The sequence below is a fragment of the Seriola dumerili genome, unplaced genomic scaffold, assembly GCF_002260705.1.
Source record: "Seriola dumerili isolate Sdu_G_001 unplaced genomic scaffold, Sdu_1.0 BDQW01000138.1, whole genome shotgun sequence".
Classification (NCBI taxonomy): domain Eukaryota; kingdom Metazoa; phylum Chordata; class Actinopteri; order Carangiformes; family Carangidae; genus Seriola; species Seriola dumerili.
In genome coordinates, this window is record NW_019174393.1 from 6,223,042 (window position 1) to 6,236,579 (window position 13,538).

Here is a 13,538-nt window from a genome sequence, read left to right on the forward strand (position 1 = left end):
TTTCTGTCACTCTTGCTACACTTCTTGTACATGTTCTTCGTTCCACAACCTATGTCCATAACTAGTCCTGTGATTTGTCAGGAGCAGGATGCAGAGGGTTAAACACGCCTCTGACGGGAGAGGGGATGTGACGCTGCCGCTAGTACATAACACCAACACGCACTGTCTGCGACGGGCAATCGCTTCTGTTTCACTTTAATGCAGACCTGTACTTTCACATCTTGGAGCCACGAACGACCGGTGTTTTCTTCTAGTTTCTTCTACGAGGTAAACTGAATTAGCGCGTCCACCACCGCTCCCAGCCTGACATCTGCAGGGTCACTCATGGAAAGTTGCTTCCTTTTAGTCAACGTGGGCATCAGCAGCTCCATTAGGCAGCTGTAGCTAGCGTTTCTCGGTCTAGGAAAAGATTATGGTGTTCACGCCAGACAGGGGGCTACATGGTTTAAAATGCTTTCTTACTTGTTAATGGAGAGAGCAGCTTTAACGTCTCAGGAGCCTTTTTCGTGGGTGAAGCCGTAATAACCACGCCGCTAATGCTAAATGCTAATGGCTGCTCCCACATGTCTGCAAGTCAAACGTAGTCTGGACGCAGCTTAGGTCTGGTCTGCCAAAAAGTTCAGATTCATGTACATTAGTGAGTTATAAAAATATCTGCGCCAGGTGTGACAGCTTTGTATTATCGTCATTTGGATAGAGCTTACCTGCTCGTACACTGCTGGTATAAATTTCAATGAGGTAACATCAAAATTGTATTGTAACGGTCGCTAAATAATGTACCTGAACGCTGGCACAAGTGCCCGTTTCAACATGGCAAATGTGTTTGAGAAAGCACAATTATTCGTGCGAAACACTGACTAATGATTTACAGGTCTGAGTTAACTTGCCTGTGAATTTCAGGGAATGTTGGTTAGGTGCCAGCCATATTGCCAGCTGGCTGATGAAACGGGTGTCTCCAATCCTCTAGCTAACCGTTTGCTAACATTACAAGTATTATTACCCTAAGCTAACAGTGTCAATAGTGTTAGACAGCAGTTGCCACGGTATGTTCGTAAACATATTCATGTAGTGCGTCATGTGCTTTAATTAAAAAGGCGTCTATTTTATTTCATTTATCTTTAATAGTACATATTGAAGGCTCACTTGATATAAGTTTAAGTAAAGTAACCTCACCTCCCCTTTGCGTTCCTGAAAATGATAGATATGGCATTATCAACCGGCATGCAACACATGCTGTGGGCATGAAATCGTGCACCGCTGAACGCAATACAAAACTCTGTTGTAAAATAGTGTTGCCTCTGTTCTCTGAACTGCGTTATACAGGGGAGAAAAATATGTCAGATCATTTAGCATATATTGGGAGCCACTATCCAACTCGGCGTGCATTGAACACTGAAAACAGAAGTTAATGTAATAAAATTTCAAGTTTTAGTTTTGGTTCAACTGTTATTCCAGCATTAGGATGTGGTCAGGTTTAACACTGGCTGAACTGTGATGAAATGTAAGCCAATTTTTAAAAGACAAAGTGCTGTTTGGTGGATGATAAACGGTGGTTAACCAGGCATGGAGTTATGAATTGTGAGAGATGAGAGAGGGGCTAACATGGACAACGTTACTAGCATGGATAATGCAACACGGATGATCAGCAGCATGGACGCTGTGTTGTCGCGTCACTATAAAAACAAAGACGGATTTGAATTAGCATGTTTTGTTTTATCTACCGGCAGCTAATGTTTGCTAGCTACTGGTAATGCAATGTAGGTCACCGGGACAGTAGACGTTACCGCTCAAGTCGAAAAAATATACATTTTTAGGATAATGTGTGCCATTAAGACCGCGTTTCAATGATTTTATTTATAGCAATTGACCTTAGTATCACCTCGCTTGAAATCGAAAGCGTGCACTTGTGAACATTTTGGTCCAGTGAACTGTTAGTGGGTCACCCGGCCATATTTTGCTCAACACGCGGTCGTGTGGGGACTGCTGCACTGTTGTCATTTGCTTTATTTATTTCTGATGCGCTCGATTTATGTTATAACGGTTTAATTTTGTCGACGCAGAGACAGTAGATTCGCTCTGTGTCCTTCCCAGCACAAAAATCACGGTAGGATTTTTTTCAGTGACGTATACTCGATTATGAGTGTAATTGGTGATATTTTTAATGTCCACTAATGTCTCTGTAATGGTCGTTAAACATATGCTCTCAAGTTTTTACAGCAGGGTTGAAAGTTCATCATAGGATGATTAATGGTTTGTTTTCGCAAAGTAGAGGAAGCGGTGGCATCTTGCACCTGCCGCGCAGGCGCAGTGACCTGTGGCTGGCTGAGGGATGTTGATGTTGCTATGGTTATGTCTTCCTGTGAGAAGGTCACTAAAGCTCTGTATGTAAAGTGGATGTCTAGAGTTCTTGCAGAGCATCCTGTCACTGCCTGTAGATAAACATCTTTATCTGATTCTGGGGCTACACAGCTGACTGAAGTTGCCTCTCCTTATCATTTGGCAGCATGGCGGATTACTTAATCAGCGGTGGTACTGGCTATGTACCTGAAGATGGACTCTCAGCTCAGCAGCTCTTCTCAATTGGAGATGGCCTTACATACAAGTAAGTTTCCCTGCATCACAGACTTTGATTTTGTTATTTTGAAATGTCAGTAAAGTAATTAAATAAATTAAAAATAAGGTCTCCTCATTTTAAAACCTCACCTGCGCGCAATGGTGGGTGACGTGTACGCACCAGTGCTTTGTAATGGCCAACACATTTTGAACCAGCAGATCTGACCAACAGTGCGTTGTCTCCGATGGTCATACGGCTGAAGAGCTATGCTCTAAAGGAGATGGGTTGACTTACAAGTGAGTAAAACAGTCATCTTTAAACTGTTTTTAAACTGTGCTGTTAAAATCCTCTGTCTCTCCAAATAGTGAATTCATATAGGGGAAGCAAATGATTGTCCGTCTAAAGCAACTTTACCATGAATGAAACAAACCATCTAGAAATCTCAATCTGGTGCCGTGGAAGTGCATGAATGCAGAAGATAAATGGAGGGATTGGTGGAATGCTCAACCGGATCTCGGTCATGGGGATGAAATTTGCTTCCAGTGGGCAGAGCTGCATCATTAACCTCAACTAACCATCAAAGTGCGCAACCTGTCCTGTGACTGCAGCATGAATGCATGACAGAACAGCTTGTGCACTTTCTGACAGATGCTTTGCTAAAGGTACTCTTAAAGCACTAATTTTTCACCTCTTACTTACCCTCACACTCCTCTAGTAGGCATTCTGGTGACACATCAAGAATGCTTTATAGATCATCATAGATCACCATTTTCGCAATTAATCCATGTAATCACCTTTTTGATTTTCTTAATAATAAACAACAAGAAGCAAAGCGTTGTGCAACTCACTTGTGGTGGTTGTTAGGCACAGTGAAGCATGTCATCTCTTTTTACCTTGCATTTGCTCCACTGAACATTCTCCTAAAGTCATCACAGTGCTTTACCTCAACAATATGTTGTGCCACAGGTCCTAACAACCATTACAGCCATTGCTTAAAATACCTTTTCAGCATTCCCTTAAGGACCATTCATTAATGCACTATTGTGTATAACATAATGTAGATAATTATCAACTGCATAAGGCCAACAAAATAACATTTTGATTCAAGTAATTCAAGTATTTGGAAGATTTTATCAGCTGAAAAACATCAAATTCTTTGCTCTAATCATGCTGCTTCTGCTTAAGCTAATTGAATAGAAAACGTAATGATGTTTGAGTGTGTCCACATGTGATTGGATAACACCCTCCAAACTAATCAAGTGCATCACGGCCAATGGAAAGGTTGCGCACATGATGGCCTGAATTGACATCATGTGAGCTGCAGGAGGAACTGGGGTGAATGGGATTGGTCTGAGGATGAAAGAGTCTGCACGGGTCTCTACAAGCCATTTGTCCTGCATTTTAACCTTGTTCTAACACTAGTGTGACAAATACAGTACAGATTTTAGTGGAAGAGTTTCTCTTAGGCAGATTTAAAGTTTCTGTATTTTGTGTGTGTGTGTACACATCTGTCTGTCTGTGTGTGTGTGTACTGTTCTTCTAAATGTGTTCATAGACTAGTTCACTCTCAGTAGAGGAAAAAGAAAGTGAGCCACCTAAAGTGACACAGAAAGACGGAAACGGCTTTGTGAGAGAGACAGCTTCCTGCAATATTGTGACTTGGAACCAGGTGCAGAAACCATGTCTTGAGCATGATTGTTCACTTCATTAAATCTACGTCTGAACTCCATTGCTGTCTACACTCTTGAAATGGCCTCAAAATTAAAGGTGTCCTAGTGCTTTTGCCTGAATATAGACAGTGTGTCTATGGCTCTGTTAAAAACACATTGATGAATTGTATGTTATGTGTAGACGTCTCTTATTCCACTTTCTCACACGAGCCTCAGGCTATTGGTTCAGGGTAAATATTGGGTCATTGCCATTCAGCTCAACTACATCCTTTATTCTGTACATACAAGACCACATGGTGCAGTGCTGTACACCGATCACGGACTGCACCTTTGTTCCACAGCAAAACCAAACCAGCCAATTAAACCATTAAACACCATAATAGAGAAGCGTCAATTACTTCAAACATAGGCTGGTATGTTACAAGCACAGGTTTGTGATTTATTGTTACTTGTACAACAGAGTCGCAATCATTAGCAAAATAAACTCTTGCTGCCAACTGTAGTGTATTAACAGTGCACTGGTGGCTTTTCTGTCACACAAAGCAAATAAAGTGATGAGTCAGACATGCATTTGTTACTCATGGAGATTCACCATTATTAAATTTGCTGCTACATTAATAAAAACTGGGTGCCGTGCATTGGAATGCTTTGGTGTTTTTTGGGTGTGGTTGTAAAGTGTTGTTAGTTACTTAATGCCCCAGCCAGGGCAAGGACAGACGGACAGTTGTCTAAGCATTTACTTTTCAAACACTCATGCTTGGCATCTTGCATTTGTCTACATTTAACATTCAAATGGAAAACCATGATCGTCACCAAGCCGGTGTTTTCGTCAGAATTCAAAACCAACTTAACGAGCTCTTGTGTAGCACTGATCCCGAGCCAGTAGGTGCAGCCTGTGTGCCGCAGCTGAGGTTTGTGGCGGCTGTTAAATGCTAGCAGATGTATGCTGGACTTCTTGCTTGTCCCCATGTTGGTTTGTGGGTGTTTGGGCTCTTGGGCTCCTCTCTTGCAGTGTCCTATCTTGTGTGGCTGTTTAAGACCTTCCTTTACTAGAGCAGGAAAAAAATGAGGATCATCTGTCAACAGATTGGTCCCACCCCTTTTCTCTCAACTCCCACTCTCATTTAGACCCAATTATGTACACCTGTACTGTTTACCATTTACCTGTTTGACTTATTCTTGTCTTTAAGTTTCCCCCTCCAGTTTCTTCCAACATGGCTTACAAAGCTGCCCTTATTCCTCCATCTTTCCATCTGTCCCCTGCCTGATTTCACACCCATCTGCAAAAACCACAAAGTTTTACAGAGTTTGGTTGAAAAACAAACACACCATTCCTCAGTCTGGGCCCTGCTCTTCCATTCATCTTGCTCCTCCTTTCATTGTGTTTATACAGGCCAAGAGCTGAAAGAAGTCAACTGTACAATTTTCTTTTTTTTTCTTTTTTCTTTTTTTTTTTTAACCAAGTACAGGACGTACTGGCTAAATTCACAGTCTGCACTTAGCCACTTAGCAATATTCTGGGAACCATCAGGGCACACAGAGTATCCAGCAATACGTCACAGGCTCTTTGCTATTGTCCTAGATGTTTTATAGAGAAGGTAACAAGTAGAAAAAGATCAGAAGTCATCAACCAAAAAAAAAAAAGATAACGGATATTTAATTACACCTGCATGACAGCTGATGAGCACAACCTCAAGTTCATTCACATTCTGGCTACTCAGTCATACTCTTGTTTTTATCTATCACATTCACATCTGAGTTAGGTTAGCCATCTTTTTCAGCAGCGCTCTCCTTTTCCATTTCCATCTCCATTTCACCCTGTGAATTCATACCACCCATAATGTAGGGAAACATTTTCAGTTTTCTGCTTTTCTTGGAGATATTTTGTAGATGTTACTACAAAATGTTGGTTGTTCACAAGGAACTCTTTAGCTTCTGGCATTTTCAGTGCAGTGTGGATGTTTTTTGTTTGTTTTTTTTTTTTTAGACCTCAGCACTGCTAAATTGTGAGGATCAGCTGCTTACTTTGCGTTTTGTTTATGTCTTTCAGTGACTTCCTGATTTTACCTGGCTTCATTGACTTTACATCAGACGAAGTGGTGAGTATATATATATAGCTGCAGATATTTGAGAGGACAAAAGGGCATGTATGCTCTGTTATAATTTCAGACAAATGTTTTCAAGTAAGTGTCACGTCTGAGCAGAGACTTTCCTGCGTTTTTCTTTTCTTTTTTGAGGGACAAGCCAATCGTCTCCTCAGTTTCTCCCACACCCGTCGTGATGGTGAATGTGCAGTGCAGCAGCGTCAGCAGACGGACTGTTCTTGGCAGAACCGCTTCCTAAACCATCAGCCTTATTACAGTGGAGTCTCTTTTAATTTTTTTAAACAAACCTCTCCACTCCAGACCTCAGCGTCATTTTAGTAATTGCAGCTCTCACAAATATAGTGTTGTTTTTGCCCGAGTAAAAGCGTCTGCATCATTTCTTCTGCCCTGCTATTTTTGCCCGCTGTGGTCACCCGCTGTGGTCACCCGCTGGCTGCTGCCTCACCCTTGTGTTTACATTTGTGTCTGCTCGGTTGCTCATCCATCTCTCTCAGCAGATGACGGGAGAGTTAATCTCCGAGCTTTAGATGAAATCCCTCGTTTCTGCTTTGTCCATCTCGGGAGGGTTTTTAATTTAATTGATATCTCTAATCTCTCGCTCTTTCCTTCAGCGTTAGAGAGAGCTGGCTTCACTGTGTGAGCTGCTTGTCTGTCTCGCCGTGTTGTCATGGGTTAGTTGTCTCCACAGAGTCTTGGGCTGCCCTAGTTTTTCCACAGGATAGTGGGCCTATTCAAGCTTGAATAACACAAATGCTTCCAGATTTGGCCTCAGTCAAAACTGTGGAGTAGTTCATGTCCACACAGAGCAGCTCAGTACACTTGAAATGTGTAATATACCAGCTTTGTGTGCACTGGGTAAGGTTTTTAGAAACCTGATGAGGGGCCACATGAGCGAGGAGCTGTTATGGGAAATTCTTTGGGGTCGTGATGTTCTTGACATGCTTTCCTAACTCTCAGTTGAATTTAGCAGGTTAGTGCAGTTGTGCTCTCCAAATGGAGAAGTGGTGTTAGGTGATTTCTCTCGCCTTCACAATGAACCTCTGAGAAAAGCAGCCAGCAGCCTCCATAGTTTACATCTGTCACAGATAAGGAGTAATAAGCTTGGACCTCATAGATCTCATATGCTGGTTTTCCCATGTGCAAAGAATGTCATTATTTTCACTCCCCCAGGTGAAGATAGCAAAAACCTGGTGCTGGCTGTGGTGGGAATCAGTGAGAAGTTAAAGTTGGAGATACTGTTGTGTGGCTCTTTCGCATGGCCAGGTTTCTGTCCCTGAGAGGAAGGGCAATGTTTTTAGATGGCGTGTGAATTTCACACCACAAATGAACACTTAATAACACACTAAAGCTAATATGTCCATTCTTATTTTAAAGGAGCTCTTGTTTATCTATCTTATAAAATTCTGCTTAAATTGACCTCACTGGCCTCTTGTCATTTAAGGTTATGTCCTTTAGTGTCATTGAGAGGGATTTAACTGTATTAACCACTTAAAGACACAACAGTGGAGTGTTGTCTATCCCCCTGGTTCAGTCTGCCCCCTGGTGGAACCTGTACAAAATGTTGAATGTTAAGACTCTTAAATATGTACCTCTGTCTTTTTGTCTCCCAGGACCTGACATCAGCACTGACCAGGAAGATCACACTGAAGACCCCTCTCATCTCCTCCCCCATGGACACCGTCACAGAGTCAGCCATGGCAATCGCTATGGCGGTAAGATATTAAAAAATATTGCAAAAGAGCACTGATATTTCCTTAATTGCATGATTCTAAAATCCACACATCGTTCCTTTTGGATTTGGTAGCTAATGGGAGGGATTGGCATCATTCACCACAACTGCACACCAGAATTCCAAGCCAATGAGGTCCGCAAGGTTAAGGTAAACTACGATTATCCTTCATATGGACAAATAACTAATATCTTCTGTGTATTTTATGTCATACTATATCAGCATTTTGTAGTTAAAACAGATGTTCACTAAACGTGGTTTGGTTGTAGCAGAAGCATCATTACTGTTATTGTTTTTGTTGTCTTGTTGTTTGTTGTCTTTCAAATCACTTCCTGTCTTGTTCCTATATAGGTTATGGTAATTGTCTTCTTTCTATGTTTTTTGTTTGTGTGTGTACGTGCGTTCTGTTACTTTTACTGTTGTATTGTTGTTTGCATAATGCTATTCATTTATTGCTGTGTGTGTGTGTGTGTGTGTGTGTGTGTGTGTGTGTGTGTTTGTGTGTGGTGTTTTTGGTTTTGCCCTGCTTTTGCTGCTTTGGATAAATAACCATAACTATAATAATTATGTTTGGTTTGGTTTCCAGAGGTTTGAGCAGGGTTTTATCACAGACCCAGTTGTGATGAGTCCGCGCCACACAGTTGGGGATGTGTTTGAGGCCAAAGTAAGACATGGCTTCTCTGGTATTCCTGTCACAGAGACAGGCAAAATGGGCAGCAAACTGGTGGGCATCGTCACCTCCAGAGATATTGACTTCCTTTCTGAGAAAGACCATGGCAAACCTCTGGAGGAGGTGTGTATGTTTATTTTTTCTTTTTTTTTTTTGTTTCCAACAAACTATCAATTTAATGTTTGTACTGGCTTCACTCATTTGATCATTTTTACTTTGACATTGTGCTGATGATCTCCTAGACTATGACTAAGAGGGAGGAGTTGGTTGTGGCTCCAGCTGGCGTTACACTGAAAGAAGCCAATGATATTCTGCAGCGCAGTAAAAAAGGTGAATAAAAGTTCATGCATGAAAGCAGCTTCTTCTAGTTTGAGTTTAGTCTCTTCCATGGAGCTTAACAACCTGTCTTTCTCTCACTTTCTCTGTTAACCAGGCAAGCTTCCCATTGTAAATGATAACGACGAGCTGGTGGCCATTATTGCCCGGACAGATCTGAAGAAGAACAGGGACTACCCCCTGGCCTCCAAAGACTCACGCAAACAGCTGCTGTGCGGCGCCGCCATCGGCACCAGGGAGGATGACAAATACAGACTGGACCTGTTAGTGCAGGCTGGAGTGGATGTTGTTGTGCTGGTGGGTGTTTTTGATGGTTGTAGTGTGGTTGCTCTATATTTATCACTGGTGCCAGTCTATCATAAAAGTCTGAGAAGGCCAGAACCAAACTGGAGTTTTTTTATATATATATATATACACTTGAATCTGAAAACGATCTTCAAGCAGTAATGTTAGGTCAAATGTTCTCCTCAATTCAACTTACAGAATGTGTGTGAAATGTCTTAATAATATGCACACTGTTAGGTACTTTAACCAAGAATGTTTTTGCATTTCTAGGATTCCTCACAAGGCAACTCGGTGTATCAAATCAACATGATAAATTATATTAAACAGAAGTATCCAGACTTGCAAGTGGTGGGAGGAAATGGTGAGTATACAGGTGTTGCTCCTCTGTTGTAAATATGTACATCTGGGTGGAATGAAGCATTGGTCAAAGGACTTTGATTTTGAACACAAAGCACTCCCTGGGTTTTCGGCAGCCTTCATTTGCACACATTTCCTGACCATTTGTTTTTTTTGTGTTCCTCCACCTGCAGTGGTTACAGCAGCCCAGGCCAAGAATCTGATCGATGCTGGTGTGGATGCTCTAAGAGTCGGGATGGGCTGTGGCTCCATCTGCATCACGCAGGAAGGTACTCAATCCTGTTTTAAATCCTTTGAACATATAAGCAGCTGTATATTTGAATATAAGGACATAATGATAAATAGGTAAAGAATGCACGTTCATCCCTGCTGTGCATCTGGCTATGAGCTACAGTTTGAAGAAAAGGCGATCAGTTGCTAGCGGTAACAAATACCCTGAGACCACTCCTAGTTGTCATGGTGATCTGCCAAGGCCCTGTTCTGGGTTGCCATGGGGACCGGCCTCTCATGCTCAGACTAGGTCACGTTCACCAAGAAGAACAGAAGAGACATGTTGCAGCAAAAGGATATGAACTCAAAACATCTCTGTTAGTTATGAGTGAAATAGATACTACTTTTTTTTTTCAGCTGATTTCTGCTTGTTCCAACTTCTGCTCTGCATCACATCACATGAATGTGTTGTTTGACTTGTTTCCATGGCAGTCATGAAAAATATTTTCTGCCTTCTAGTCATGGCATGTGGGCGGCCCCAGGGGACCTCAGTGTACAAGGTAGCAGAGTACGCCAGGCGTTTCGGTGTGCCAGTCATCGCAGATGGAGGCATTCAGACTGTGGGCCACGTGGTGAAGGCTCTGTCACTCGGAGCATCGACTGGTGAGATTTCAAACATTGTGACACACAAATGTTGTAACAAGTCTTCTTAGCAACAAAGTGGTTTATCACAGCAGTGATCAGGTTAGGTTGGGCAATACAGGAACACAAACATAATTCTCCCTTGTTTCCCACTCCAGTTATGATGGGCTCGTTGCTAGCAGCAACCACTGAGGCTCCAGGAGAGTACTTCTTCTCAGATGGTGTGCGGCTGAAAAAGTACCGTGGTATGGGCTCCCTGGATGCCATGGAGAAGAGCACCAGCAGCCAGAAACGCTATTTTAGGTATGTGGGAGGTCTAAAGATGTGAAAACCCGAATTCAAAGTGCAGCTTTTACAATGTGGTGATCCCACCCCATGAATATAAATTGGGTGATGTCTTTGCCACAGTGAGGGCGACAAAGTGAAGGTAGCTCAGGGTGTGTCGGGCTCGGTCCAGGACAAGGGGTCCATCCACAAGTTTGCACCATACCTGATAGCCGGTATCCAACATGGCTGCCAGGACATCGGGGCAAAGAGTCTGTCTGTCCTCCGGTGAGTAGTTTTTGTTAGTGTTGGTCAGTGGTTATAATCCAGTTCAGTTTTATGTGTGTTATATTTTACAATGTTTCATTTCTTCTCAGTTCCATGATGTACTCTGGAGAGCTAAAGTTTGAGAAGCGCACCATGTCTGCACAGGTGGAGGGAGGCGTTCACGGACTCCACTCGTAAGTACAAAAACATCCACACGAACACACAAACATTTGGATAACATTGGAGAATAATGAAGAATAGAATAGAATAATGATTTAAAAGTTAATTGCAAAAACACACACCCTCCTTTTTGAAAAGGAAAGTAGAAACAAGTTTGTTTTTACAGTGAAAGCAGGTTATTTGAGTTCCCAGTGGCAGGAGCGGATATGCAAACTCGGAACTGTGGTTTCTTTGTTGATTGTCACAGATTATTTCGTCATTACACTGCCAACGAACAGCTTGTCTTCAGCACTGTACTTCCTGTTAGATGTTGACATTAGGAAATGCTGAGAGCAGAAATAAAGCGACTGAAGTTGTGAGGGACAATGCAGCAAAAAGCATTAGTGTTTTCAGTTCCCATCATTATTTGCTTCAATAGCAGCAAGATTATTTAAAAAAAAAAAAAAAAAAAACTGGCAAAACATTGCATAACGGGTGGATGCAGTTGTTGCATGAATGTGAAAGTCTTGGCAACAAAAGTGGTTTGTATCAGAGCAAATGCTGATTCCTCTCCGATGTTTCTTTGCCTCCACAGTTATGAGAAGCGGCTTTACTGAACTGGGGGCGGGAGTGGAGCACACATCAGCGGCGCACGTGACACACCCAATCTAACAGCGACCAAATGTTGAAACCGCCACTTATGCTAAAATGCGTACCACCTACTACACCCCTCTCTGCCCTCCCCCCCCCATGCGTAAGTATCCACCGTTGCTCTGTCTGATCCCAACCAGCGGCTTGGGGGAGGAAAGAGGCACCGTAGCGAAGTGAGAATCTTCAAACTGACACCGACCCTCGGAACACCTGGGATTTTGCACTCAAGAAGCGGCGCATCAGGGTTTTCGGAATGACATACACACCTGTATCTTGAGTATGCAGCCTGATCCCAATTTTGTGTGTGTGTGTGTTGATAGAGAATGTGAATGACTGTGTGCCTATGAATTATGGGTTTTGTGTGTGTGTGTGTGTGTGTGTGTGTGTGTGTGTGTGTGTGCGTGCGTGCGTGCGTGTGTGTGTCTGTGAGAGATATGGTTTAAAATGTGTGTTCTGAACGTTGGGATGTAAGAGAAGGTGCACTGTGTTTTTTGTCCTCTTATTATTAGTGAGTCTAAAATGACCATGGTGCAGATCCCATCAGCATCTTTTTTGGCTTTTTTTTTATTTTTTATTTTTTTTATTTTTGGGGGATCCACGCTTACCAGCAAACTCCCTGTCGGAAGCCTCACACATCCCAGTTTTTAAACACACTAGTGCGTGTGCAGAAAACAAGATTAAACACTTGTCTCTCTATGTGCAGTGTGTCGGTGTATCATGGCAAACTTATCCGTTATATTTTGTGCATTTTTAAGACCTCACAGGTATAAGCTACTTAATAAAAGGTAGCTGCTTATATTTAAGCGCTTACTGTTTACTTGTGTATTGTGGATCCTAATGTACGAGATATTGCCCAAGACAGTAATCCTGTTGACATCACCTGAAATCGGTAGACAGAAGTCAGACCCACAGTCTCTGCCACTGTGGACATTCATTTTCCCCCTCAAAGACATCTCGAGCCAAATAATCAGTGTCCCATCTCAGTGTTCATATGTTGAGCATGGAAGTGACCAAAAGCTAAAGATCAGGTATATTAAAAAGAAAAAAAAAAGCTAAAATCAATATATCAATCAAAAAATAGTTCATGAGGAGAATGATAATTTCTCTGCCCTTTTAGATTAAACAACCTTTATATTAAACCTGTATAGACTTGGGGGATTTGAATTGAGTATGAAGGGTTTTTGATATGCATGTTTGTTTTTTCACTAAGCCAAACATGGCTGTATTTATATTCTGCTTTGTTGTAATTGCATACATACTGCCAAGTGTATTTACACTTCTTCTGACACTCTTCTTTTGTAACTTCAAAACCAAAATTGGCGCAACAAGTTGCTTGGTACCTTAGTCACTTGTTCAGTCCTGCGCTCTCACTATGTTGCATAGGTTCTGTGTAACAGGTTTATTTTATTTCTGACTTAATGTTTATTTTTACCAGAGATATGCCTTGAAACAGGGATGGATAAAGGCTGTAGATGACAGCTCAGTGAAAATGCATTGTAATGCATAACCGCTATACACACTCGCCTCCTTTTTCTTACTTTGAAACAGTTATTGTTGTTTTTGTTATCATTCAGCTTATATAGGAGTAGGCTTTTCTAACATTTCATAATGGATGTTCTTTTGCCAGATGGGTTTTTTT

At 42.0% G+C, this 13,538-nt stretch overlaps 1 protein-coding gene across 3 annotated transcripts; it reads left to right on the top strand.

Moving 5' to 3' along the window:
• The first annotated feature begins 151 nt into the window (after positions 1 to 151).
• LOC111224517 (inosine-5'-monophosphate dehydrogenase 1b) lies at positions 152 to 12,268 on the top strand. 3 transcript variants are annotated; one of them, XM_022749031.1, is made up of 16 exons: positions 152 to 267; positions 2,504 to 2,602; positions 2,770 to 2,850; positions 6,275 to 6,323; positions 7,940 to 8,041; positions 8,134 to 8,208; positions 8,645 to 8,851; positions 8,971 to 9,058; positions 9,162 to 9,361; positions 9,620 to 9,710; positions 9,880 to 9,975; positions 10,436 to 10,579; positions 10,717 to 10,861; positions 10,967 to 11,110; positions 11,200 to 11,283; positions 11,844 to 12,268. In XM_022749031.1, the coding sequence occupies exons 2-16, from the start codon at positions 2,505 to 2,507 to the stop codon at positions 11,863 to 11,865; spliced, it is 1,626 nt and encodes a 541-aa protein (XP_022604752.1). In that variant the 5' UTR covers positions 152 to 267; position 2,504; the 3' UTR covers positions 11,866 to 12,268. The 3 variants fall into 3 exon arrangements, with proteins under 3 accessions (XP_022604752.1, XP_022604753.1, XP_022604754.1); XM_022749032.1 differs by having other exon boundaries at positions 2,773 to 2,850; XM_022749033.1 differs by lacking the exon at positions 2,770 to 2,850.
• Positions 12,269 to 13,538: the final 1,270 nt, after the last annotated feature.

What these genes read in the sequence shown, in the direction of transcription:
- LOC111224517 (XM_022749031.1), top strand. Translation starts at nt 2,505, where the DNA reads ATGGCGGATTACTTAATCAGCGGTGGTACTGGCTATGTACCTGAAGAT. An exon ending in GGAGATGGGTTGACTTACAA is followed by an intron (nt 2,851 to 6,274) that starts GTGAGTAAAACA and finishes TATGTCTTTCAG; the next exon opens with TGACTTCCTGATTTTACCTG. An exon ending in TCTGCAGCGCAGTAAAAAAG is followed by an intron (nt 9,059 to 9,161) that starts GTGAATAAAAGT and finishes TCTGTTAACCAG; the next exon opens with GCAAGCTTCCCATTGTAAAT.